The sequence below is a fragment of the Acinonyx jubatus genome, chromosome X, assembly GCF_027475565.1.
Source record: "Acinonyx jubatus isolate Ajub_Pintada_27869175 chromosome X, VMU_Ajub_asm_v1.0, whole genome shotgun sequence".
In the NCBI taxonomy this organism is placed as follows: domain Eukaryota; kingdom Metazoa; phylum Chordata; class Mammalia; order Carnivora; family Felidae; genus Acinonyx; species Acinonyx jubatus.
Genome location: NC_069389.1, coordinates 39,975,621 through 40,003,087, shown reverse-complemented (window position 1 = coordinate 40,003,087; position 27,467 = coordinate 39,975,621). Strand labels below are relative to the sequence as shown.

General features: G+C 49.5%; 1 protein-coding gene and 1 long non-coding RNA gene across 5 annotated transcripts; one reads left to right on the top strand and one right to left on the bottom strand.

Moving 5' to 3' along the window:
* Positions 1-3,412: 3,412 nt before the first annotated feature.
* On the bottom strand, positions 3,413-26,662 carry CHST7 (carbohydrate sulfotransferase 7). Of its 4 annotated transcripts, none has more exons than XM_027053997.2 (2): positions 24,901-26,649; positions 3,413-3,932 (listed from the first exon to the last, which is right to left on the bottom strand). In XM_027053997.2, exon 1 carries the CDS (start codon positions 26,391-26,393, stop codon positions 24,933-24,935), a length of 1,461 nt encoding a protein of 486 aa, XP_026909798.1. In that variant the 5' UTR covers positions 26,394-26,649; the 3' UTR covers positions 3,413-3,932; positions 24,901-24,932. The 4 variants fall into 4 exon arrangements, with proteins under 4 accessions (XP_026909798.1, XP_026909800.1, XP_026909801.1 ...); XM_027053999.2 differs by lacking the exon at positions 3,413-3,932 and adding an exon at positions 12,294-14,930 and having other exon boundaries at positions 24,901-26,660; XM_027054000.2 differs by lacking the exon at positions 3,413-3,932 and adding an exon at positions 15,220-17,876 and having other exon boundaries at positions 24,901-26,662.
* On the top strand, positions 10,835-22,008 carry LOC128311591 (uncharacterized). The gene is made up of 4 exons (XR_008290096.1): positions 10,835-11,036; positions 15,915-16,028; positions 21,498-21,571; positions 21,869-22,008. It is a non-coding gene; the product is annotated as an uncharacterized LOC128311591 (long non-coding RNA).
* Positions 26,663-27,467: the final 805 nt, after the last annotated feature.

Genomic DNA, 27,467 nt, shown 5'->3' with positions numbered 1-27,467 from the left:
AACCGAGCAGCCAACTCTCAGGTGGAAGGTTTTGGAGAAGCTGGCTGTTCCACTCAACGTGTGACTAAACGGGGTCCCCTTTGCGGCCAAGTCAGCTTTCTTTCTGGCCACACTCAGCTTGCCCCGCCCCCCCCCCCCCCACTTGCCTGCATCCACGCTGGAGACCTCAGGGTAGAGGTTGGGCCTGCGGTTAGTGGAAGCTTGTGATCCCTTCGCGCTCACGCTCACGAGGCACCGGCGTTGCCAGAGGGGAGGCATGAAGCCCGGCTGTCCCTTTTAATACTCTTTTCGAGCACTACAAGGCGACCCGAACTTTGTCTCCCCCGGAGGGCAATTTGGACTTTAAACGAGGCTGCGTTTCCTCCTAGGAAGCCAATCTAGGAAGAGCACGTACGTAACTACACAGTCTCTGCCCATCCAGGGTACTCCCTGGGGCGGCCAAACAGCACTGACGCCTTGCAGCCGAAAACCACACTGCGACATCAAATGTCTCATCAAGCAGACTGCAAGGAGCTTTCAGGCTGTGTTCTCCGGCCCCGAAAATGCCCTCTGTGGTTTGGTTGACAAATGAAGTCTCTCTGGAAAACGTGAAAAGCGTTAGCTGAGCTGTCCATGTACATTTCAGTCTAGGGCAATCTCCTTCCAAAGTAGAGGGCTGTTTCATGACATCCTCCCACCCCCAGTCATCTCTCCCTCCCCCTCTCTTTGTCCACAGGGGCAGTTAATGTCACCATGTCAGATATTCAATACGAACAGGATGATTTCTAAAGGTAGAAACACCGCCGATGCCCTTAGGGGAGACTGGTGGCGGGGCCAATGTGTGGGGGGGGATCATCCTCTCAGACACCTAGCTTGGTCCCCACTGTGAGTCCTAAGAGGCACATCACAAAGCTGACCGTGCCATCTGTTGTAAGATGGAATCTGGAACGAGGGCTTCGAAGGTCAGCTTGCTGATCCAATAAGCATGTGACTTCCCGTTCCACTTTGGAAAAACGGGGAACTTGACACGTTTCACGCCTGCCTCTTGATGTTGATTCTGAAGATGAGTTCGTCTAGGAGCGAGTCTGTCACATGCTATGAAAGTGGTATCGCTGACTTCTGATCTCTTACGTTGGTTTTTAAGTGAAACTCTGGCTCCGCCCATATCCGGTGCTGTGGGCTCCGACACAGTCAGTCGAAGGAACCTAGTGGCCAAGAGTTAGAAACAAGCTTTCTAATCTGAATGTGCTTTCATAGTAGCTGAAGAGACCTTCCCCTTTCTAAAACCCAATAAGGACAATACTCAGAGACATACTCTAGAAAGCTCTGCTAGTCTCTCACTAGGAAAAGCAAGTAGGGCTCTTCTCTTTGACAATCTTTTTCAAAACCACACCTAGAAATCAACGCCTTTTCCCTCTTTCGATTTTCATAAGGAGAGCTTTTTATATATATATATATATATATATATATATATATATATATATATATACACTAACACGTCTCGTCACCCAGTGCTAGCAGCAATCGTGAAAAGCAAAACCAAAGCTTTTGATGTTAGTTTTATTTTTGTAAGCAGGGTTATAACCATGGCCCACATGGAGCACACAGGCAGCCACTTTTCTGCCGCATTTTGAAAAGCCCCGAAATGCACATCAGAGCACCCGGCAGGGGCCGTCTTCTCTTTCGGATGGCCGCCTTTTAAAACAGGTTACACGGAATTGCCAGTTGCCAGGGTCAGTGGAAAACGACTGGGCGTGTACATACGTTGGAGGAACTCCGCATCTGCCGTCTAAAGCACTGAAAATTTGAGACCCCCGTGCTACTGGGTGACCGTCCGTCCGACGGCTTGGACATTTGGGGGTGGACTTCTGTTGCGATGATTCCAGCTGTGGGCTTCGGGGAAGCAGAGGAATGATTTCCAGTCGTATGGGTGAGAAGTCTATGGATTCGGAATTCAGCACTGAAATCACTGCTTCAAAGCCTGTGACTTCAGGATCACCTCCTCCTAGGTTGTCTTTTTATTTTTTTACTTAGGAAGGTTCACTGTGTCCAATAAAATGATCGAATGGGAAGGCCACCAAGATTCATTTAATAGCTGCAAAGCAATTTTTAAAAATAGAATAGGATGGATTTACCGTGGGATGACAGGACTGTCCGGGGGTGGGGGTGGGGGCACTTTTTATAAAGCACTTCCATAATGTAACTGGGGAGAATGTTATCTTCTGTTTCCATTCATCAGTAGCAAACCGGTGGTTTTATAAAATTAACAGTATAGTATGTTATATAAATAAACATGTTCCATGAAATAAAAGTATGTTTAACTGTGAAAAGGTGAGGACTTGGAGTTGTCAGCAACCTTTACGTGCAATAAGGAAAACCGAGGTTAGGCCCCGAAAGTGCTAACTTTCCCTAGCATTTTACTTAACGTTTGCCTTTGTGTATATGTTTAGATTGGTATTGTAAATCTAGCCACACGTCTTCTGGCCTTTGACCGGTAGTTAACACGTTTTTCTCAAAGCTTTTTTTTTTTTTTTTTTTTTTTTTTTTTACAAAACTCAAAATAAAAAGATTAACTGGCTGAGCTCATCTTGTGTTTGCATTTTATAAGTATCGTCAGTTAGTAGAAGAATGCTGTGTGATCTGTTTCTCAGTGTGTTTCTAAGACAAAGTAAGGCTAGCCAGCCCCTCTGGACCCAATCCGGCCCACCACCTATTTTTGTAAATAAAGTTTTATTGGAATGCCCTAGGCGCCTTCATTTGCACAATGTCTGTGAGTGCTTTCATGCAGAGCTGGGTAGCTGTGACAGAAGTGAGCAGGTATTTGTGCATAAAGCCCAGACCATTTACTATCTGACTTTCTACGGAAAAGGATTTTTGCCAACCCCCCGATTCAGGTGCTTTAAACCGTAAGTTTTAAAACAGGGTCTAAAAAATCACAGCAACTGGGGCACCTGGGTGGCTCAGTCGGTTGAGCCTTCTGACTTTGGCTCGGGGTCATGGTCTCATGGTTCGTGGGTTCAAGCCCCACGTCGGGTTCTGTGCTGACAGCTCGGAGCCCGGAGCCTGCTTCGGATTCTGTGTCTCCCTCTCTCTCTGCCCCTCCCCCACTCAAGCTCGGTCTCTTTCTGGCTCAAAAATAAACATTAAAAAAATATTTTTTTAATCACAGCAACAGATTTCGGAGATTTTTTTGAAATGTGCCTTAGGATTAAGAGAAACACTTTAAATCTGGTCTGTGTTGTAACTTCTGGCCTACAACAGTTGTTAACAGGCTTTGAGTGTTGGATAACTGCTAAGGTTCTTGAACTCAATATAGTTTCCTTCATATTCCTTTGTATGTAGACTAGCTTCTCCCTCCCACCCTACCCCCCCCCAACCACGCAACTGAACTTCATCATGAAATCTGCATCCTAGCAAAACAAAACAAAACAAATCTTGTCGTTAACAACGACCCCGGGGTCATTTAATAGCACAAAAAACAACACCAGACAGAAAAACTTGAAAGCAAAATCTTGTTTCGGTCCGTGGGGTTCTCCCACCCCAGGGAGAGAAATTACTTTTCAAAAATTGGTTTGGGGGCAGGTGTAAGGGGGGGGCTATTTGAAGAAAAGCCGAATGAGTCCACTTTAAACCAAATCGCATCTCTTCTTTGTCCTGAGAACGCGCTGTTGCAACGGCTCCAGGAGAGGCAGGTTCGGGCTGGGAACTCACGTTCTTCCTATTTTACGGGCGTAATTATCCACATTGTGCGGTCACTTCCTTACTGACAACTGCGTTGCAACCAATGCATCGGTCATTATCTAAGAGCTCACCATATCCCCGCGCTGCAGAATTGCACACCCGTGGGTACCAAGCCAAGTCGCAGCCTGTGACAGCGTGAGACACCGCCTCCACAGTGTGGCTTCTCCGGTGCTGGGGCAACATGCTGAGCGCCCCGGTTCATGGTGACTGACCTGGAAGGGAAGGAACAAAGGACGTTTGAACTTCAGGACCCAGAAATCCACAGACAGAAAAGCCTGTTGAACCCTGACGGCGTAAAGTCCTCTTAAACATGAAGCCTGTGACCTTCCGTACGGAAGCTGCATCATCCAGTGCTGGGAATCCACACCGAGGCAGTAACTGTCATTTCTGCTTTGTGAGGACAGGCCAGGAGAAAATGTGGCCCAAGAGGTGTTTGGTGAGGATAAAGATAGGAGAACGATGGGCACCCCCGTCCGCATGACTGCACTTTCTACAACTGCTGCTGGAGGGGGCACCTGTTGGGAAGAGAACGTTCTTTTTTTTTTTTCTTTAATGTTTATTTTTGAGACAGAGAGAGCAGAAGCGGGGGAGGGGCAGAGAGAAAGGGAGACAGGGAATCCGAAGCAGGCTCCAGGCTCCGAGCTGTCAGCACAGAGCCCGACGCGGTGAGATCGTGACCTGAGCCGAAGCCAGACCTTCAACCGACTGAGCCACCCAGGCGCCCCGAGAAGAGAACTTTCTGAGACCAGCTGCGCAGAGCGGAGGAAGGCCTGGGATCAGAGCGGTACCTTCAGGCACTGACCACGGCACCCTCCATCCTTCACACGTGCACGATAAATCATGCCAACAAGAGTCGGCTGTTCCCTAAAACGGGGGCTGTCTGTAGGCAACAAGTCCAGCTTCCTACTTTGCGGCATCTGAACTTTATTCTTTGTCTCCTTACAATACCCTGTGCTAGTCCTGCCACCAGTTTCTTGCTCCCTTGTGATCCTTCCCCTTGCCCTGGTCATGTGCCAGATTTGACATTATGTTCTAACATGCTGAAACTGGCCATCGGCTCAAGAGGACTAGTGACGCCAAGCCTGGGGAAAGAGGCGTCTTCAAGATGATGAAACGTGTGCCGTAAAGATTCACATGGACAAGGTAATTTCGGGGCGCCTGGCTGGCTCAGTCGGTTCAGCGTCTGACTCTTTGGTTTTGGCTCAGGTCATGATCTCACGGATTTGTGAGTTCAAGCCCCGAGTCAGGCTGTGCGCAGACCGCTCACAGCCTGCTCGGGATTCTCTCTCCCAAAAAATCAATAAATATTTTTAAAAAAATTTTTTTCCAGAAGGGTTAGCGCTAGTTCCAGATAAGCTAGAGTAAACACCCTTCTCCTTATTCCTTGTACAAAGTGTAACTACAATCCCCCCACATGATATGTAAGACAGAGATAAAACTCTAAAGGGTGGGGGAAAGAAGGTGGAGCGACCACAGACAATAAGGGACGACGGAGCCATGAGTTCCCTGGGTTGCCTTTCTGTTTCTCGTGTCCCGGAATAGACGCTGAAGATGCCAGCAGGCCGGAAACGTAAATGGTCTCACACACACACACACACACACACACACACACACACACACGCACGCACGCAATCCCCCCTCCTGTCAGCAGAGGCCCAGGGGAAGCTAGGACTTCTAGATTACCGCCCCCACCTGCCAGGAACCAGGTGGTGCACCCCTTCCTCCCCTAGCAGTGTCCGCGGAGACCTGCTAAAATAGATCTAAATAAAATTCAGAGATTCAAATGTATCCCAAATAGGATACAATTGAAAAACCACTTGTCCAGGCGCCTGGGTGGCTGAGTTAAGCGTCCACCTTCGGCTCAGGTCATGATCTCGTGGCTCATGGGTTTGAGCCCCCACTTAGGCTCTGTGCTGACAACTTGGAGCCTGCTTGGGATTCTCTCTCCCTCTCTCTCTGCCTCCCCCCTGCTCACACTTGCTCGCTTGCTCTCTCAAAATAAACAAACATGAGGGGAAAAAATACACTGCAGGGGTGCCTGGGTGGCTCAGTCACTTAAGTGTCCAACTTCAGCTCAGGTCATGATCTCATGGTTTGTGGGTTCGAACCCCATGTCAGAGCCCACTTGGGATCCTCTGTTCCCCCTCTCTGTATGCCCCTCCCCCACTCATGCTCTTTCTCTCTCTCTGTCCTTCCCCTCTCTCTCAAAAACAAATAAACATTTAAAAAATCACTTATCGAGCCAAGAACCAGGGAAATTTCAACTTGAATGAGAAAAGGTAAGTGACAGGTGCCAACACTGAACCAACACAGACTCTGGAATTATCTGCAAATGATGTTAAGCCACTCTCATAACTATGCTTTAGTTAGCCATCAGGAACACACTTGATACAAATTTAAAAATAGAAATTCTTGGCAGGAAAATATTTTTAAAAAAAGAACCAAATGGAAAGTTTAGAGCTGTCAAGTACAATAACCAAAATTGTAAAACCCTACTAGATGGGGGGCACCTGGGAGGCTCAGTCGGTTAAATGTCTGACTCTCGATTTTGGCTCAGGTCATGATCTCAGTTTGTGACCAAGTTGGACTCTGTGCTGACAGCTCAGAGCCTGCTTAGGATTCTCTCCCTCTCTCTCTGCCCGTCCCCGACTCGTGCTTGCTCACACACGCACTCTTGTCTCTCAACATAGACATTAAAAAAAACACTGCAGGGGCACCTGGGTGGCTCATTCGGTTGAGCGTCCAACTTCGGCTCAGGTCATGATCTCACAGCTCGTGCGTTCGAGCCCCATGTCGGGCTCTGTGGCGACAGCCCGGAGCCTGGAGCCTGCTTCAGATTCTGTGTCTCCCCCCTCTGTCTGCCCCTCCCCGGCTTATACTCTTTCTCTCTCAAAAATAAATAAACTTAAAAAAAACAACTGCAAATAAGATGAATTTTTTTTTAATTTTTTTAACGTTTATTTATTTTTCAGACAGAGAGAGACAGAGCATGAACAGGGGAGGGTCAGAGAGAGGGGGAGACACAGAATCCGAAGCAGGCTCCAGGCCCCGAGCTGTCAGCACAGAGCCCGATGCGGGGCTCGAAATCACGAACCCTGAGATCATGACCTGAGCTGAAGTCAAACGCTCAACCGACTGAGCCACCCAGGCGCCCCAAAGATGAATTTTTTTTAAATATTCAAGTAACTAACAGGAAGGCACAAAAAGGGAAATGGGAACAAAAAACAGGGAACAAACAGTAATTAAGTTTTATAAATGGCAAATTGAAGCCCTATAATATCAATAATAACATTAAGTATCAGTGGTCTAAGTTCACAGATACACAAAAAGAGATGAGCTGCGGCGCCTGGGTGGCTCTGTCGGTTAAGTATCCAACTCTTGATTTTGGCTCCGGTCGTGAACTCACGGTTATGAGATCGAGCCCGAGTCAGGCTCCAAGCTGGGTGTGGAGCCTAAGACCCTCTCTGTCCCTCTCCCTCTGCCCCTCCCCAATTCTCCAGTGTGTGTGCTCTTGCTCTCTCTCTCTCTCTCTCAAAAAGAACAAAAACAAAATCAAAAGAGAACAGTAGAATGGTTTTAAAAACATGACCCAACCATATGCTGTCTACAAGAAATTCACTTCAAATACCTTATAGGTAGGTCGAAAAGTCAAAGAATGAAAAGGATTAAGTCATACAAACATTAATTGAGAGGGGAATCGGTGGTGCGAGACCCAGACACTTGCCACAGAGGGGTCTAGTGAGCTGCTGCCATAGCCAAGTCCAAGGTCACCAAGCAGCTTACAGGTTTTCAGGTTGCAGCGGTGCTAAAAGTGGGGGATCATTCAGGTCAAGTAAAGAACAAGTGCTTTGAAACAACAATGCCATCATTTCGGAATTTCTACAGGTGGTTCGAGGAAATTGCTACAGTTATTGAAATTGTGTGAAAACTGATGACTTGGTTGATAAATTGCTACTTTTTAAATAAATTTTGTTTTAAGTTTATTTACTTTGAGAGAGAGAGAGACACAGCGCAGGCGGGGGAGGGGCAGAGCGAGAGGGAGACTGAGAATCCCAAGCGGGCTCTGCTGGGAGCCCGATGTGGGGCTCGAACTCACGAAACCGTGAGATCCTGACCTGAGCGGAAACCAAGAGTCGGACGCTCAACCGACTGAGCCACCCAGGTGTCCCAATAAATTGCTACTTTTAAATAATAATCAGACAAACAGGAATTCGATAGTGGTGATCAATGTACAGCCTTCCGAATGTGCTAAAAGCCATTGAATCGAACACTTTCAAGGGTGAACTGTGGTATGTGAATTCCATCTCAATTTTTAACAATCAGAAAAAAGGAAGAATGGTTATATTAATATCTGGTAAAATAAACCTTGGAGCAAAGAAAATTACCAGGGACAGCAAAGGACAGTATGTAATGGTAAAAGGTTGAACCCACCAACAAGATAGCAATCCTAAATGTGTGTATATGCAGCAAACGACAGAACTTCAATTTTTTAAAAGCAAAACCTGAAAGAACAGAAAGGAGAAATTGACATGCTCACATCTATAGTTGGACACGTCAGTACCTCTCTCTCTAACAAGTGATACAATTCACTAGACAGAAAATCAACAATGATATAGAGGAACAAAATAATACCATCAACCAAGCAAGACTGAATTGACATTTATGCAACATTCCACCTAATAACAATAGAAACACATTCTTTTTGAGCACGCATGGAACATTCACCACCTAGACCATATCCTGGTTCATAAGACAACCCTGAACAAATTTCACAGAATTGAAATAATACAGAGTGTGTTCTCTAATGATGAATCAAACTAAGAATCTATAGTAGAAAAAGAGCAAGAAATTCTCTAGACCCTTGGAAATTAAAGAACACACCTGTAAATAATCCGTGGAATATTAAACAACACCAATATATTGAATTAAAATGAATATGCAACATATCAAAATTTGTGAGACACAGACAATGTAGTGCCGAGAAGGAAATTTATAGTATTAGATGCTTACACTAGAAACAATGTAAGGTCTCAGATGGATGATCAACACCCACCTCAAAAAACAAGATGAAAATAAATACAAGAAATCAGTAAAACTGAAAACAGAAAAACATTAGAGAAAATCCTGAAACAAAGCTGGTTCTTTGAAAAGATTAAAAATTAGATAAATCTTGGGGTTCCTGGGTGGCTCAGTCGGTTAAGTGTCTGACTTCGGCTCAGGTCACGATCTCAAGGTTTGTGAGTTTGAGCCCTGCATCAGGCTCTCTGTTGTAGCGTGGGATCCTGTCTCCCTCTCTGTGCCCTTCCATCCCCTCTTTCTCTCAAAAATAAGTAAACATTAAAAGAATTTTTTAACTTTTTTAAAATATTTATTTATTTTTGAGACAGAGACAGAGCATGAACAGGGGAGGGGCAGAGAGAGAGGGAGACACGGAATCCGAAGCAGGCTCCAGGCTGAGGTGTCAGCACAGAGCCCAATGTGGGGCTCGAACTCACGAACTGTGAGATCACGACCCGAGCCGAAGTCGGACGCTCAACCAACTGAGCCACCCAGGTGCCCCTAGATTTAAAAAAAAAATTTTTTTAAAGATACGTTGTGTATATATGTGTGTGTGTGTGTGTATTTTTTTGTGCGTGTATGTGTGTATATATACATACATGTGTATATGTGTGTATACATATATGTGTGTATCTATATATATATATATATAGATACACACATATATAGATACACAAACATACACACACAATGGAATATTAACCAGAAGAAATGAGATCTTGCCATATGTGACAACATGGATGGACCTAAAGGGTATTATTGCTAAGTGAGATAAGTCAGACAGAGAAAGACAAATACTGTGTAATCTAAAAAAGTAAAGGAACAAACAAAACACATTCATATTGAGACCAGAGGAAAGGGGTTACCAGAGGAAAGGGGGTGGGGTGGGGGAATCGGTGACATAGGTGAAGGGGACTAAGGACACTGAATTTCCAGTGAAAAAATAACTAAGTCACAGGCATGCAAAGTACAGCATAGGGAACGTAGTCAATAATATTTTGTAACAACGCTGCATGGTGACAGATGGTGACTATACTTATCGTGGAGATCACTTTGTAATGTATATAAATGTGGACTCTTAATACTGGAACCTAAGACTTCAATTTAAAAAAAGACCTACTCTGTAGGATAACAGGAAGGAGATGATTTTATTTATTTAATTTCAGCGAGCACATGTGGGAGAGGGGCAGAGAATCGCAAGCAGGCTCTGCACTTAGTGCAGAGCCGGATGTGGGACTCGAACCGGCAAAACCATGAGATCATGACCTGAGCTGAAACCAAGAGTTGGACCCTTAACTGAGCCACCAAGGGGCCCTGAAAAGAGATAATCTGCAAAAGTTAGTGCAACTAATTTCCAGAAGTCTAGAGATTTCGGTACATTACTGTTTTGTGAAGCATGTGGAAAAGGGTTGTTTTAAGAAAATGTGGCCTTGAAGTGTGAAGTCTTTCCTTCATGCTCAATTCACAAATTTGCTTGTACTTTTACTTCTTTAAAAATGTTTTGAACATTTTTGAGACAGACTGCGAGTGGGGGAGGGGCAGAGAGAGAAGGAGACACCGAATTCGAAGCAGGATCCAGGCTCTGAGTTCTCCGGACCGAGCCCTACCTGGGGCTCAAACCCACAAACTGAGAGATCATGACCTGAACCGAAGTCAGGCTTGACTGAGCCACTCAGGCGCCCCCACCTTGCGCTTTTAGGAAAAGGATTGTTGGGGCGCCTGGGTGGCTCAGTTGGTTTAAGCATCCGACTTCAGCTCAGGTCGTGGGGGTTGATGCGTTTGAGTCCCCCCATGGGACTCTGCGGTCAGCACTTCAGATCCTCTGTCCCCTCTCTCTGGCCCTCCCCTGCTTGTGCGCACTCTCCCTCTCCGTGTCTTAAAAGAAATAAATAAACTTAAAAAATGCATTTAAAGAAACGGTCGTTGACTTACAGATTCAAAGTCATACTCCCAAGAGTTGCGTGTATTTTCCCTCCTGTGCGGCAGTTTCCCTGATTATTGAAATGAGCAGCCGAACGGAGCCTCACTGCGATTGCGTGCAGTTGGCTTGGCCGAGGCTCCCTGCCCTCCGGTAGAATAACTCAGGGAGGCACACGCTTAGCATTTTAATCACACTTCGGCCAACCTTCGAAGCTGGCATGGGGGAGGGGGGAAGATCAACTTCCTGCTGGCTTTCAAGTTTGACGACAGAACGGCCACACCAAATGAACTTGCAGCCCTGCCGCTCTCGGTGGCCTTCTTGGCCCGGCTGGAGTCAGGTACGGCCCCCCCACCCCCCCCACCCCCCCCCCCAGGGGCACGGGACAGCTCACTTCCCCCTCCCACTGCATTTGTAGATCGCCGCCCCCTCCCCCCCCCCATGCCCCTTTCCAAGTTTTTCTTCCTTTCGCCTCCGGAGGTACGCACGTGTCCCGGCCCACACAGTTGTGCCAGGTGAGGCACCCCGGCTTGATCACCCCGAAAGCTGCTTCCCAGATGGTATGAGTCGGTGCGACGACGTGGTGCTTGGGCTGGGGGGGGGGGCTGAGATTTCCGGGTATTCAGCAGGGCCCCGCTATCACGGGTGAATTACTTTCCAGCCCATTGTAACAGCCTTCCTCCTGGATCCCCTCCAGGGCAGATGGGCTGAGGACAGGCGTTGGGCTCCTTTTCAGTGGCCACGGGTGCTCGTGGGGTCTTCTCCCAACATCCCAGCCCGGCCTCACCCTCTGTGGACGGCGTTCCTGACATTATCTGTCAACCCGTTTTTAAGTTTTCTTAACCCTCCTGTTTTAACCCCCAATGGGTGAAATGCGGCGCTAAGTAAAACGGAAATGACTGACAGTGTTTACGACAATAGGGCCATTAAGATTTTTTTTTTTTAAGGAAGATGCTTGGGGATGATGTTAAAATAATACTTGAAACCCCAGAAATGTGAAAGGGCAAGCATTCCCTCACTGTGACTCTAAAGCGAAATGTAATAGGAAACATTTAGTTTGCTAATACAACCGCACCCCCCAAATAGCTAGAAATGTACTTAAATAGCATAAACGTTATAAATTATTTCCAGACTTTCCGCCTGACAAATCAAGTGGCAGGGCGGAGGGGGGAGGGGTGTTGCCACTATATTTGCACTAGTGGGATTTAATCCTTGAAGCAACTCTCGCTTAAGTTGAAAACAGGGACTGAATTAAAAAAAAACAAAACAAACCCACATGGGTGCCTGGGTGGGGCAGTGGGTTAATCATTGGACTTGGGCTCAGGTCCTGATCTCACCCTTCGTGAGTTCAAGTCGGCACTGGGCTCTGTGCTGACAGCTCGAGCCTGGAGCCTGCTTCCCATTCTGTGCCTCCCTCTCTCTCTGCCCCTCCCCCGCTCGTGTTCTGTCTCTCAAAAATAAACAAATGTTAAAAAAAAATTATTTTCTATTTTTATTTGTTTTTAATTTTTTTAATGTTTACTTTTGAGACAGAGCACAAGCGGGGAAGGGGCAGAGAGCGGGAGACACAGAATCTGAAACAGGCTGCAAGGCTCTGAGCTGTCAGCACAGAGCCCGACATGGGGCTCAAACTCACGGACCATGAGATCATGACCTGAGCCGAAATCAGACACTTAACTCACTGAGCCACCCAGGCGCCCCCCCAAAAATTTTTGTAAATAAAAAATAAATTAATAAATTAAAAAAAAAAACACAAACAAAAACGCGTGCCTGGGGAGTAGGGGGAGAAACTAGGGGAGAAGCCACTTGCTGGCAGCCCTCCAGGAGCTGAACTGCCCCCCCGCCCCCTTCCCTGCTCACGGTGCGAGAAAAGGACTCACCTCGCCACTCCAGAATTCCAAGGAAAACCTCAACCCATGCGAGTCATTTGGTCAAGCTCCAGAGTCAGCCGGAGCCCAAATTAAATGGCCATTATACTTCCCCAATAGAATGGGATCACATAATGGCATGTTTTTAGTTTTATCATGCCCACCCCCAGCGAAAAATGTCCCAAGTTTCTGAGCTCGCTTGAGAACAAAATGAATAAAATGTGCTCCAAACCAGTATTTATAAAACTTGGAAACCGCGAAGTCTGCCTAAGTTGACTTTTGTTTTTTCCTTTCATTGAGCTGCTCCGAGGTCTAGTTTTAATTGGCATACATAATTGCTTTTGTGAGTAAAGTTGTTCCCGACTCAAGTAAGGGAACTGAGTCAGGATCTTAGAACATAGATTTGATGGCCCACCTGCACATGTTTGTCATCTACCAAGCGGGGGCGGCTCGGGTTGGTGTGGCTAGGAAGTGAGGGAGCTTGGATCTGTCATTCAGGCAGCCCTTTGGCCCCCACAGGGGCTACTGGTCCGTGGAGTTAGCTGCAGGTGGGGGAGGGGGTCCCTGGGGTGCCCCCCCCGATCAACTTTAGGGTTCACAGGTTAGGATGTCTAGCCAGTATACGGCATCCATGCCCATCTCTTCCTGTAGAGTGAGGCACCGTGTCAGCTCTACCCGGATCTAGCCCTGTCCAGAGTTCAGTGGGGGATAAAATGGCCCCATGGCCAAGAGCAGGTTCACGTTGGCACAGGGTGTTGGCGTGGGGAAACCGCTCTTCCCCTGGGCCCGTAGGACTGCCGGAAATTGCCATATTTAGGAGCAGGATGTGAATTTTTCCTGAGTTCAAAACTATTTCTCTTTCCCTTTGTTGGGAAATAAAAAGAAAAGAAAAGAAATGTAAAAGGAATTCAGTAGTGCTGGGAATGCTGTTATCTTTGGGAGGGTGTGCTTGTGTGGGTTTTTTTTCAGCCAACCACCTCCTTTTTTGCGAGATAGTCCCCTTTGCCATCCCTAGCTGGGGGTGGGGTGGGTGAGTGGGGGTGGGGGGAGAGGGCACAGAAAGACAACAAAGGGTAACCTTTTTTATTGTTTGCAGAACCTGAAAAAATGTATTATTTTCCTTTATTACATCCATGTTGGTGATATCCTTCATTGGAGCAAGAAAGGGCCATCTACTTTCATTGCTTCTAAAATCCGTACATTTCACATATGCCAGCTCTAGGCTGTCTGAAAGGAAGTCCTATTTTTAAAACACTCTTGATTTTAGTAGTTTTGGCTTACTGTTCCCATGATCTCTCTGAAACGGTGACGAGTCCTTTCTCGTAAAGTCTGGTCTCAGCCATGGGGAGAGTGACCTCAAAAGCTCTGGGGTCTTTCTCCCTGTAGCTCACCTGATCTGTCTGGTATGTAAAAACTGCTTCGGTTGGCCTCCTCCCAAGTTCACGCTGGCACCTGCTCCCGACTTCCCTCAGTTTACCACCTTTACAAAAGAACTCACGGTCCCGAGCCCCTACCTGCTCCCTACACCTTAAACGTTTCTGTCATGTTCCGTTTCTGACTTTTCAGGTAGGCTGGTTCCTCTGCTTCTGGCCTGCTGGTTGCCACGACCAAATGACATTAATCACACCATATGAATCTCTCCAAGCTGGCCTTCTAGACAATCTCATTTCCGGCCGGATTTGAGGCATCTGGCCAGCAGGGCCCAGGGACTGCCCTGCGTCCTCACGGCTCGCCCGGTGCCTTCTGGGGCTCCTTTTAGCACTGCTGTCCGAAAGAAAGGCTTAATAGAAAGGGCTTCCATTGCACGCACAAACACACGTTCTGCCTCAGTGGCTGTTTCCAGAATGTCGCAGAATGTCGCCCTACAGCAAAGCTCCTTGCTACTCATGTTGATTTCAGGGGAGGGCAGTCTGTTCACTCTGAATGCGGTCATCCTTGAAGTCAGACGTGGTGGTCGCCCTTCACAGCCCCTTAACCCCCTCACTGAGAAATATCCACTATCAGCATCCAGCACGACGGTCTTTAATGTGAACGAGGGCAGCTGCAGAAGCTGTCACACCCGGATGCTGGCGTGGTGCCTGCGGGGCCGGGGGCGGAGGTGGGGGGGTAGGCAGGGAGCAAAGCCGAAGTGTTCCAATTCTCATGAAGACATCCCTGAGCTCTGCAACTTTTCTCCAATTGAAACTGCTTCCTGTTCGGCTCCCAAAGGGTTCTCCACTTCCCCATGTTCTTGAACTTGGGCCAGGGCTATTTCTTAGTCCTTACTGTTCTTACTCTATACCGCACCTAGGCAGAAATGTTTCTCTCAATAGAGCTAATTCCTTCAGTTCCACTACAAAGCAAGAGAATGACGAGCCAGGAGACCTCTGAGAGAGAGAGAGAGAGAGAGAGAAAGAAAAAGAGAGAAGTTCATTTCTTTTCTCTTTACTTTAAAAAAATGTTTATTTAGGGGCGCCTGGGTGGCTCAGTCGGTTGGGCATCCGACTTCGGCTCAGGTCACGATCTCACGGTTTGTGAGTTCGAGCCCTGTGTCAGGCTCTGTGCTGACAGCTCGGAGCCTGGAGCCTGCTTCGGATTCTGTGTCTCCCTCTCTCTCTGCCCCTCCCCTACTCATGCTCTGTGTCTCTCTGTCTCAAAAATAAATAAAAAATTTAAAAAAAAATTTTTTTAAACTTTATTTAGAGGGAGTGGGGAAGGGGCAGGGAGAGAGGGAGAGAGAATCCTAAGCACGCTCCACGCAGGGCTCGAACTCACAAACCACAAGACAATGGCCTGAGCCAAAATTGAGAGCCAGATACTTAACCGACTGAGCCACCCAGGTGCCTGGAGAGAGGTTCATTTCCAAGTCACTTTGTCAGCTGGAACTCAGACCCATAAAAGACCAGTTGTGCGTTTTTCAGTTTCTGGTCTTCTCTGGGCTGTTCATGCTGCCAGCAGCCCGAGAAAAGGCATACTGAGGAAGTTTAAGCCAGCTGCTTATAAATGTTTTTTAAAAGCATCGCTCGGACTATTTATATGACATTTGTATTCATGGGAAGAAAATCTCTGCCCAGACTGAAAAAAACTTCTTTGAAAACCCTCTGAATCCTTCCTCAACAACTGCAAAGGGGCATTTGTGCCCTCCCGCTGCCCCAGACAACAAAGAGGGCTCTCAGGAGCACCGAGACCATGCACAACGGGTTAAACCTTATTTAAAATCAGCCAAATCCCCCCAGTGATAGCGTCCCGAAATAGTGGAAGTTCAAAGTCAATAGGTAGAACCCACTGCAACAGTACCACAAGGCCAGTCCTAAGCCGGCGGTCACGTGTCTGCCTGGTTTTATATAAAGATGATCATTTTGATTTCACAGCGTACCCAGTCCTTCAGAAGGGATCACGGGAACGACACCTGCCAAATACATGTGGAGTCCAGGAGGCTAAGAAGGCGATTTCGTCGGGGCATCCTGGTCACCACAACTGGACATGTAGGCAATTATTTACGGTCTGAGAGGCGCTGTGGGATCAGAGAGAGCCCGGGCTCTGGGGGGAAGCGTTTTTCCACCCATCACACTAGCCAAGATGAAAAAATTAGGGAAAATCCACGTTGTTGAAAGTCTGGGAAACAGACACGCCCAGAAACGCTGGGAGTGAACACTAGAGCAACTTCAAAGAACTTTACCTCTCAAAATGTAAAAAGTGTGCACCCTTTGCTATGCAAGGTCACCTGTAAAGCCATCCTACTGTAGCGTTTTTCTTAGACACATACTTAACACTTACGCACGATTACAAATGTAGCAATGAGGGGCGCCTGGGTGGCTGAGTCAGTTAAGCGTCCCAACTCTTGATTTCAGCTCAGGTCACGATCTCACAGTTCACGAGATCGAGCCCCGCGTCAGGTTCTGCACTAACAGCACAGAGCCTGCTTGGGATTCTCTCTCTCCCTCTTTCTCTGCCTCTGTCTGTCTCCCCAAATAAATAAACATGAAAAAACGTAGCAATGTCACGTTGGGACTGGGAACTAATGAAATATGTTAAAGTACACTCCTATAATGTTTTACCAAGTTTCATTATTTTAGTTCTGTAACCTTTGTTAGTTTTTAATTTATTTTTGAGAGAGAGAGCGTGCACGCAGGGGACGGGCAGAGAGAGAGGTGGGGACAGTGCATCCAAAGCGGGCTCCAGGCTGACAGCACAAGCCCAGTGAGGGGCTGGATCTCGTGAACCAAACTGTGAGATCATGACCTGAGCCATCCAGGTGCCCCGATTCCTGTACCCTTTGTATCATACCTCACACATTAGATTTTGTCACAACTGGATTAGTGGAAGCAGAGGAATCCAGTTCGCAATTTTCTGAAACACTGGCACAAAAAAGGTAAGAGAACAGTGCCTTAGAAAAGATTCTTCGTAAAAGATCACCAGAAAAACCCCTAAACAAAAGCTAAAGAATCGTGAAGTTTAATCTGAATAGGTAAAAACTTATTACAGCGAGCTGGTACTAAGTTTCTTGCTTAAGCCCATAAATCTTTCCCTAAACGTTACTGATCCTCTAAAGGATAAGTGCATGGACTCAGCAGTACGTTATGACACTGATAGGTGCTGGAACATTCCACAGAAAAACAGAAAATAATTTTGTAAGAACATAATGGCAACCATCAGCAGCCGGTATTCTCAGACTTTCAAATTCCTGAAAGCATATACAATTTTAGTCTCGAAACAGTCAACATTTTTTAAAAACCCAGCTTTCAGAATGAAAAGCAACCTCCCCTCCCGTCTTTTCCCCAGCACAGAGATACTGAAAGAGTTCCTAAAAATGTCCCTAAATAGCCTATGGAAAGAAAAATATGGCTTTGTATTTATTTTTGAAAACTTTTTAAATGTTTATTTTTTGAGAAAGAGTGAGCGAGTGTGCATGTGAGTGTGGGAGGGGCAGAGAGAGAGGGAGACACAGAATCCGAAGCAGGCGCCAGGCTCTGAGCTGTCCGCACAGAGCCGGACGTGGAGCTCGAACCCACGAACCACGGGATCAAGACTTAAGCCGAAGTCAGACACTTAACTGACTGAGCCACCCAGGGGCCCCGCCCTCATATTTATTAAATGCAATCACTACTGAGACTCTCCAAAACACAGGTGACATCCGTGCCCTCGGCTGGTGGCCAGGGGCTGGCGGAGAGAGAATGTACAGCAGCCGACGAATTCCCCGGGGGTGTTCTGTCCAGCGCCGGACTTCGAGGACTTGCCCAAAATAGCGATTTAGAATCTGGAACTTGTGACTTCTCTCCACCCTCTTCTTCAGACTCACGTTCTTGATTACTCTCATCAGAGCCGTCATGTTTCTGGACTTAAGCAGATGGAAGCAAAAATGCATGATAGCATGGAAATTGGTGCAGCCACTACGGAAACCAGTATGGCAATTCCTTGAAAAAGGTAAACCCACAACCGCCACATGATCGGGGAAGTCTGCTTCTGGGTATTTCTCCAGAGGAAACAAAAACACTAACTCAAAAAGATACCTGCACCTCCGTGTTCACTGCGGCATTATTTACAATAGAGGAATGGATAAAGAAACTACGGCTTAGATATACACGATGGAGGATTATTCAGCCACAAACCACAAGGGAATCTCGTCATTTGCGAGAATATGGATGGCCCTTGAGAACATCATGCTTATGAAATAAGTCAGATGGAAAAAAGACAAATACTGTATGATCTTACGTATGTGGGGAATCCAAAAAACAAACACATTCAGAGAGAGACCAGGTTGGTACTTTCCAGAGCCAGGCGGGCAAAATGGGCGAAAGGGGTCAAAACGCACAAACTTCCAGGTATGAAATAAATAAGTCGTGGACATGCAGTATGGTACCCTTGAAAGTTGGTAAGAGAGTAGATCTTAAAAGTTCTCATCAGAAGAAAACAAATTAACTACAAGCGGAGGCTTGTAGACGTTAACTAGACTGTGATCGCTTCACGATGTACCCGAATATTGAATCAGTATGTCGTTCACCTGAAACTAACACGGTGTCCTAGGTCAATTATCTCTCAATTAGAAATGTTTTAAGGAAATAAAAATAAGAAGACTGAACTAGTCCGCAAAGGCTATGTTTGATTTCACGTAAAACGTTTCTAGACAGATACCCCAAGACATGTCTGTCTTCTAGGAAACACATGTGGTTGCTTCTGGGAAGTAAGACTGGCGGGTTATTTTAAGTTTTAAGCTCTTTCTCCACCGTGTGCTTATGTTATTTCTAAAATAATTTTAGATGCTAGTTTCAAGATAGCACCTGATTGCAATCCTCCGGCTGTGTTATCCTTGACAATTACCCAACCTCTCTGAGCTGGTTTCACCATCCAAAAATGGGGATACTGTGTACTTCATAAAGCTGAGGTGAAGACACACTCAGACAACACGCATTAAGCATGTAACAGTGCACAAACTAGGCACACAATAAATGTCGCCTCCCCTCAGCTCCAAGAAGCCCTGAAAATCCTCTTGACCTCCTCTTCTTACTGGTAAGAACACTAAAGCCAAAAAAGGTTTAGGGACTTGCCCAAGGTCAGTCAAGAAGTAACCAGGGAGCACCTGGGTGGCTCAGTAGATTAATCGTCCGACTTCGGCTCAGGTCATGATCTCACAGTTTGTGAGTTTGAACCCCGTGTCAGGTTCTGTGCTGACAGCTCAGAGCCTGGAGCCTGCTTCAGATTCTGTCTCCCTCCCTCTCTGCTCCCCCCTCTCTCTCTGTCTCAAAAATAAACATTAAAATTTTTTTTTTAAAAAAAGAAGTAACCAGGAGAGGGGTGCCTGGGTGGCTCAATCGGTTAAGCATCTGATTCTCGGTTTTGGCTCAGGTCATGATCTCACAGTTCGTGAGTTGAAGCCCCGCATCGGCTCTCTGCCCACTTTGGATCCTCTGCCACCCCCCCCCCCCCCGCCGACTCTCTCTCACAAAAATAAATAAACATTTTAAAAAAAGAGGTAACCAGAAGGGCCAGGCTCAAAATCCTGGGTTCCTGCACCTTAACACAAAAATGGATTTTCATATGTGTCAAGAAATGACTTGGTTACTACCTTATGGCCACACCTCACTTCGCAGGAGCAGCCTCCTCCCCAGCCTCACCTGCCACGCTTGACGAGTCTGGATTTTTCCTAAACACCAAATCCACCATCAACTGAGGGGGTCCTGCTTGGGAAGGCAGCCCCACCCACAGGGGAGCTTGGAGAATGTCTTGATCAGAGGCAGCACTAACCTCACAAGGGGACATTAAGGATTTGGATGTGGACGGGTTTTAAAAACCTGTTTCACTTTTCAGTGCCTGGATGGCTCAGTGGTTACGCATCCAACGTGGGCCGGGGTCATGATCTCATCGTTCTTGAGTTGGAGCCCCACACTGGGCTCTCTGCTACCGGTGCAGGAACCTGCTTCGGATGCTCTGACTTCCTGTCTTCCCCTCCCTAGCGTGTGCTCTCTCTCTCCATCTCCCTCTCTCTCAAAAAAAAAAAAAAATCTTAAAAAAAAATGCTTTGTTGGGGATTTGGTGGTGGCTGGTCATTTCTTTTTCTGTCTGGATAGTGTCCTTAGAAAGCTTTCTGATCGTTGGGTTATTAGTTTACAGTGCGCTTACCTCCTGTTCTAAATTCATTCAAAGGGCCCATCTATATCTTGTCAAGAACAAAGACCAGGGTGTCTTTTTTTTTATTTATTTTGAGAGAGAGAGAGAGTGTGTGTGTGTGTGTGCATGGGAAGGGATAGAGAGAGAGGGAGAGAGAGAATCCCAAGCAGGCTCCACACTGGCAGCCCAATGAGGACTGGAACTCGGAACGGTGAGATCATGACCCCAGCCAAAACCAAGAGTTGGACGCTTAACCGACTGAGCCACCCAGGCACCCTAAGACCAAGGCCTCTTAAATGCCTACAGGAATGACATCTTGGGGCTTCCCAAGGGCAGAAATCAAAGGGAGACACGCTGAAAAGGACAGGACAGCGCATGGGTCTGTTTGGAACAGCACCGGATCGCGGGCACAATGATGGATTATTAAGTAAGAACCTAGAGACAACAAAGCATTCGAAGGAATGGGAGAGAGTGATAAACGGGGCCATGAATAATTGAAGATGTTTTTCCCTTTCCATATTAACACCCTCCAGCTTCTTGGAACCTCAGAGCTCCAAGTGCCTTTACTTAAATTGCTGTGGCCCACAGTTCTCTGCTCATCAACAACCCTTCAGTCCCTATCTGGATCTTGTTCCAGGGGCAAGAGCACCGCCTGGGTGATGACCCATGACCAGTCCAGGTCCCACCGTGGTTCTCAACTTTGGCCGCACAGTACAATCCCCTGGGAAGCTTTTAAAACACCCCAGTGCCTCGGGGGCCCTGGGTGGCTCAGTCGGTTGGGCATCTGACTTTGCCTCAAGTTGCGATCTCATGGTTTGTGAGTTTGAACCCCGCATTGGGCTCCATGCTGCGGGCTCGGAGCCTGGAGCCTGCTTCAGATTCTGTGTCTCCCCCTCTCTCTGCCCCTCCCCAACTCGCGATCTGTCTGTCTCTTTCTGTCTCAACTATAAATAAACATTAAAAAAATAAGTAAATAAAACATTCCAGTGCCTGGACCCCACCCCACACCCGTAAAATCAGAATATCTGGGAGTGGAATTCAGGTACTAACATTTGAAAATCAATCAATCAATCAATCAAGCTCCTCAGGTGACTGTACTGCTCAGGGGGAGCTGAGAATCTCGGGTCTAAGCCGATCACAAGGAGCCCCCTCCTTTTCCCCAATTAATGGGCTAGTGCCGGTCATGTGACCAAGTGCTAGCCAGTGAGAGGTCAAAGGAAGTCGGCTGGGGGTGGGGGTTCTGGGAAGGTTTTATAACCAGATTGAAGGAGAGACAGGCGAGGGAAAACTCCTCCACCCCTTCCTTACCCGCTAACCAGCTTCCTTCCTGCATTTTAACAACGCTGCAGCGTCCTTGTGTGAGGAAGTGATGCTCGCTGCCGAGGCTATGATCTTGTAGCCTTATCCTTGGGAGGATAAGCTGGTAAGTGAAAGCCGAGAAGGTGGAAAAGACGGAAGAGTCCTTGGGGACTCGGGTTGATGGTGCTCTGGTCCCCACCCAGCCCGGAAAAAAAGTGCACCCCCTCCCTCCCTGCCAGATCCTGGCTGTCCGGGATGGACCATCCAGAAGGTACTCGGGTGAACTGACGCGGAGCACCCTCCCCCCTTCACTGCTGAGCTAGGGGTGTCACCAGCTAGACCCCAATGCCTGACTTTTACTGCCACCTGCATGTACTCACTGACCTTTGTTCCACATTTTTCCTTAAACTCTTCTTTCCAGCTTCTCTCTTAGGCAAATGGGAACCAAAACCACCCTGACCAGTTTGAGCCTAACCCCTCCCCACTCGCACCTGTGGACCCCGGAGCGACCTCTAAAATGACCTACAACTATCAGTACCTCATTGTAATATAAAGTCTCCGCCCAAGGAGGAGCATAAGCCTCATTGACATAACATACAGGGCATGGATACGCATGTTTCCTTCAGGCGCATGCGAAGCCGTGCACGGCGACACCCGCCGTCCCCAACCAGGCTCCCCCATCTAAATATTCGTCCTGACCCTTGGGGAGTCATGGTTTTGGAAGTTATTCCCGTGCTCTCCTTACTTGATGCAAATAAAGCTTCCCTTGTGCAACAACTCCACCCGGTGTGTTTGCGACTCAGCAAGGAGCAACCCCCCCTCGGTTCTTGGTCGGGTCACAGGGCACGCGATGATGTCCCATGTGAAGGACAGCCAGGGGGAAGGTGAATAGGTGCCGTGGGCAGCCCAGGGACATTTTATGGATTTGTCCAGTGGCTAGAACTCACTAACAATAAAGCTAATTGTGTCTCCCACTCCAGCCTGGCCGGGGTGCCAAAGGTACCACCAGGGGAAGCCAAGGGGCCCAGAGAAGGAGAGATTCTGAGCTCTGGGGTCTAACACCAAGGCTACCCCACCCTCCCCAGCCCTGGTGTGACTTTGGGCAGGTCACCTGGCTTCTCTGAGTCCTGGATTCGTCATCTGTAAAACTGATGATAGACCAAAGTAATGGCACGTGTACAGTGCTTAGCTCCATGCATGTGTCCCTAGAGCAGGGCGTGACAGGTTTTTGGAAAGTCCTGGCCAGCGACGTTACCTTTCTAGGAACCAGGAATACATGCATTTTAACGAATCCACTGGTTCGTTGGGGGTGACATGGTAGCGGCCGATAATTTTGGCAGAAGTATGGGAAGGAGGGCTCAGTCACTAACGTACGCAAGAGCCTAAGGCTTGCTCCCAAATGTCCCTGCAAAGGGAGCCTTGTTGGCCTTCCAAACAGCAGCACCAGCATCTGCTCCATAATCACTGTTACCAACACGGATTCTAACTTCCTAGAGGGTGAAGATTATACACTCTGTCCTCTCTGTTCTCTTTCTTACCTTGCCCCAGCCAGAGCTGAATAACTGATCGTAAAAATGAAAACCATAAAGGTGTCTGGGAGATAGTTCTTTTCTTTTTTAAAGTTTATTTATTTTGAGAGAGAGAGAAAGAGAGCATGCGAGCCAGGAAGGGACAGGGAGAGAAAGCAAGGGAGAGACAGAGAGAGAAAGAGAATCCCAAGCAGGCCCTGAGCTGTCAGCACAGAGCCCAATGTGGGACTCGAACCCACAAACTGTGCGATCATAACCTGAGCCATCACTTAAAAGACTGAGCCACCCAGGCCCCCCCCCCCCCCCCCCCCCCCCCGGCTTCTTAAAGTCATAAAATGCTGCAGAATTCATCCTGGAGAGGCTGTCTTCCCTCAGGCCTGTGAGAGAGGGTGAGGGGCTGGTTCATTACTTACATCTGCAAAAACAGGATTAGCAGATGAAAGGATGTTTTTGTTAAGACGTGACAAGTCATACTGTGCCTTACCTTCCTCTGCTCTGGAAATCAGGAAAGAACACAGACTTCCTAGCAATTACAGAAACTGACCCAGAAAACCACTTGATTGCTGGGAGCAAAATCGCTCTGCAACCCTGGTCTATTAAAGAACAACAAAATCCGTCTTTATTAACATCTTCCACTTTGTCCTCAGAGCTTCATCCCAGGGGAATACTGAATTACACCATAAAATAATGAATGGAAACTTAAGTCACTTCCGCCCTCGAGGCTTGGCTTTTCCTCCTCCTCCAGACTGCACAGTGCAGAAGGCTGCACCCTCCCAAGGCACAGAGTCGCACTCAGTTTGGGGAAACACGTTCCCAAGCCACTAACTAGACCCCTAAGGTCAGCATCATGCAGAACAAACTCTTCCCTCAGCCCAACCATGTACGGACACTGAACACATTTTGAGGTCATTTATGACCCATCTTAGCGTCTTACGACACATGCTTTATAGAGAAAGAACAAAACATCGAGGGTGGGGGCTGTCTTTTCACAGCCAAAGGTGCTACTGTCCCTCTAAAGGTTCCGTCTCTCAAAGGGATGCGGCAGAATGCGGGAAGCCCGGCGCTAAGGTCTTGTGGGCGCTAGAGGAAGCTGACCAGGCAGCTTTTGTGACCTGATGTAAATGGGATGTGGTCAAATATCCTGCAAACGCCAGCCTTTGGGGGGCGGGGGGAAGGAAAATGCTACAGGAGCCAGGAGAAAGCAGAGTCCATTCTCTGCGACCAGACCAGACCATGAGACACACACACGTGCAAAAACCGTTTCAAGAGAGGCCTTTGTGCACCTGTATGCTTGGTAACTTAGAAGGAAAGCCCTGGAGCTGAGCATTAGAGAGAGACAGAGAAGAAGTATGAAACAGATTAGGGGTAGGGAGGAGAGGAGCCCATAACTGTGCACCAAACCCGGCTTTGGGCTTTCTCCGTGTTGCCAAGTTTCCCCACAGGACAGAGCGGTGTCAAGGTTAAAAAACAACAACGACAACAAAAAAACCAGCTTCAAATAGTCCCCGAAATCCGATACTTTTCTTGTCAATTTTCAGTCTCAAGTTCCATTGTGACGGTTTCAAATCTTTGTTCTCTTCAGACCTCTTCCCTCCTCTCCCTCTCTTCCCCCTCCCTCTCCTGCCCCATGCTCAACAGGTGCTCAACAGGTGACCGACCCCTCCTACTTCATAGAGGGGACCTATGTTCCGCCTCAGCCAAACTTAACCCCCTCCTTCTCGTCGCAGGGCCCTCCTCGGAGGGGGCAAGTGGCTAAGCTGGAGATCCCGACACTCTCTTCCAAATTCTACCAGCAGCGCTTTCCCACCCGCTCGAATCTATTCAGACAGGGATCTGGGATGGCACCCACCCCCATTCCCCACCCCCCACCCCCCCGCAGGCTGGTCTGAGCTCCCCAGAGGCCCTTCCCTAGCCCGAACCTTACCCGGATCCGTCCCGGGGGCGCACGACGGGGGGCTACGTGGCGCCGTCGGCCTCGGTCTCCAGCGGCTTCTCCTCATCCACAGGCGGCTCCAGGTCGTCGTCCTCTCCGCTGCGAGGATAGGCCAGCAGACGCATGGCTGGAGCGCAGGCCGCCTCCACCTGGCGCACCTGCTCTCGGCTCAGGCGCTCCCTCCAGGCGTGCACGGCCTCGCGGGCATCGCGCGCCGACAGGTGGAAGGGTCTGTCTGCGCCGTAGGCCGCGCCCCGCGTCATGTTGAGCGCGAAGGCTTCGAGGGCGGCGAGCGCGCGCAGCCCGGAGAAGCGCAACAGGCGGCGCAGCTGGGTGCGCGGCTGCCGCACCAGGTCCTCGTAGCGCAGCCTCAGGTAGCGGCGCCGCAGCCAGGCGGGCGCTCCGCGCGCGAACAAGAGATCGCGCAGCCAGGCTTCGCAGATGACCTCGAGCGCGCCGGTCAGGAAGAAGTCGGCGCGCGGTGCGGCGGGCAGGGCGCGGGACTGGCCCCCGGGCCGAGCGCCCACGCCGTGCGCCAGCAGCACGCGGTGGAAGCGGTCGCCCCGCTGGCGGGTGCGCAGCACCTGGATGCTCTCGCGCAGCAGCCCCTGCCTGGACTTGAGGCGCGAGTTGTGCACGGCCCGTGGATCACGGAAAAGCTGCACCACCTTCAGGTTGAGGCCGGGGTCACGCAACAGAGGCACCAGCACACCCAGGTCGAGGAGGCGCACGTCCTTGATGACCACCACCGGATACTTGCGGCACTCGGCCTCCAGGGCGCGTAGAGCCACGGGCGGGCAGCTGCGCTCGCAGGCGGCATCTTCGACGAGGCCGACCTCGGCGCGGGCACGGGGCGCGCCGGGGCAAAGCGGCGGCGAGCAGATGACCTTGTTGGTCCGCCAGCGGAAGAGGGCGGCCGTGGTGAGATTGGCCGCGCCCGGGGCGCGCGCGGCCGGGTCCCCGGGCGGCGAATACAGCCGCAGCACCGAGAAGTCGCAGCGGAAGAGGGAGCGCAGCATGTCGCGCAGCGCGCCCTGCAGGCTCTCGGCGTCGCCCGGATACAGCGCCTGCCATAGATGCCACATGGGCTCGTACAAGTAGAAAACGTCCGGGTGCTGGTTAAAGAGCTCGCCCAAGAACGACGAGCCGGTGCGCCAGGTGGCATGCACGTAGATGTGCTGCTTCTCGCGAGACACCGCCTCCGCGACATCGCCGCTGAGGTTGCCCAGGGACTGGGGGGACGGGCCCGCGCCCCCCGCGGCAGCCGGCCGCCCCTCGGCGCCCTGCTCGCGCTCATCCGCCGCCGCCGCCTCCAAGCTCCACACTCCCAGGCTGTGCTGCAGGCCCGGGCAGTGCCCCGCGCCCTTGTCGCCGTCGCGGCCGCCGTCCAGTACGGAGGGGACGAGCAGCAGCACCAGCGTGTAGAGCACCAACAGCAGCGCAAACTTGCAGTACTCCCGGCGCCGCCGCCGCCGGCCCTTCATCGTTCACCGAGCCCCCCACCCTGCGAGCGGGTGGGGCGCCCGTCCTCTCCCCTTCCTCACAAATCCCGTCCCGAGCCCGCTCCTCCGGCCTCTTCGGGGCCCTGTGCGCCGGGAGGAGCGGAGCCACCCGCGCCCTGCATCCACAAGGGGAAACTTGGGAGGCGATGGTGCTAGTGTCGGCGCCCCTGCCCTCTCTCGGCTCAGCCGCTGGAGAGCCGCCTATTGGCTGGTTTGGCAGCCGCCCGCCCCGCCTTCGACCTCGCAGCTTCTCCCCGCCTCCTCACCCGCCAGGGATCGCCCAGGGCTCTGCCAGATCTGGGCGGGGTTGCTGCGGGGTGGGGACGGTGGTTGGGGCGCACCGAGCCAGACCCCACCTTTCCCCAACTCCTCCGTAGTGAAGTCAAGTCTTCAGGAATCGACTTCAGGCAAGGGAGGGGCTCGTGTGTACAGAATGTACCCAGTGACGGGACGTGGACCCCACCCGGAGAACTCCACCGACTCTTCTGTTTTATGTCCCCCGCCTGGTCGTCTCAGTCGTAGGCAGACTCGCCCCCACACTATTTAGAGCGGGGCTCCTGGTCACTGTCCACATCCAGCGTCCCCGTCGGCCCCCCGGGGTGGGTGTTCCTGAGTTCTGGATGGGAAAACTTCTCCGCTAAGATAAAGATACGCAATTGCACGCTGCATGGTGCACCGGAGGAATTGGAGGCTGCGTATTCACGTAGCGCAATTAATTGGCCAGGAGGAGCCTTTGTGAAGTGTTGTGTTCCTTAGGGTTTTGCCCGCTGAGGGCTATGCACCTTTTCAGACACCAAAGATCAGTTTACTCATTTGTAAAATGCAGATGATTTTTAGCATCCCCGTACCTCCTGACCTTGTGAGATTGGGGGGGGGGGGCACCTGTTACCGCTGCATAACCTAGCCCGTTCTGACACGTGAGCGAAAGACATTTACAGAACTCGAGTGGTAGGGTGGTGGACTGTCTCGGGAGGTCAGTGTTTAAAAGGACCCATAAGCAGGGATATGTACTCAAGGATGGATGAAAACGTGACAGGAAGTCCGAGAAGCAGATTG

Excerpts from the sequence above, each read along its gene's own strand:
- CHST7 (XM_027054000.2), bottom strand. The coding sequence starts at position 26,393 with ATGAAGGGCCGGCGGCGGCGGCGCCGGGAGTACTGCAAGTTTGCGCTG.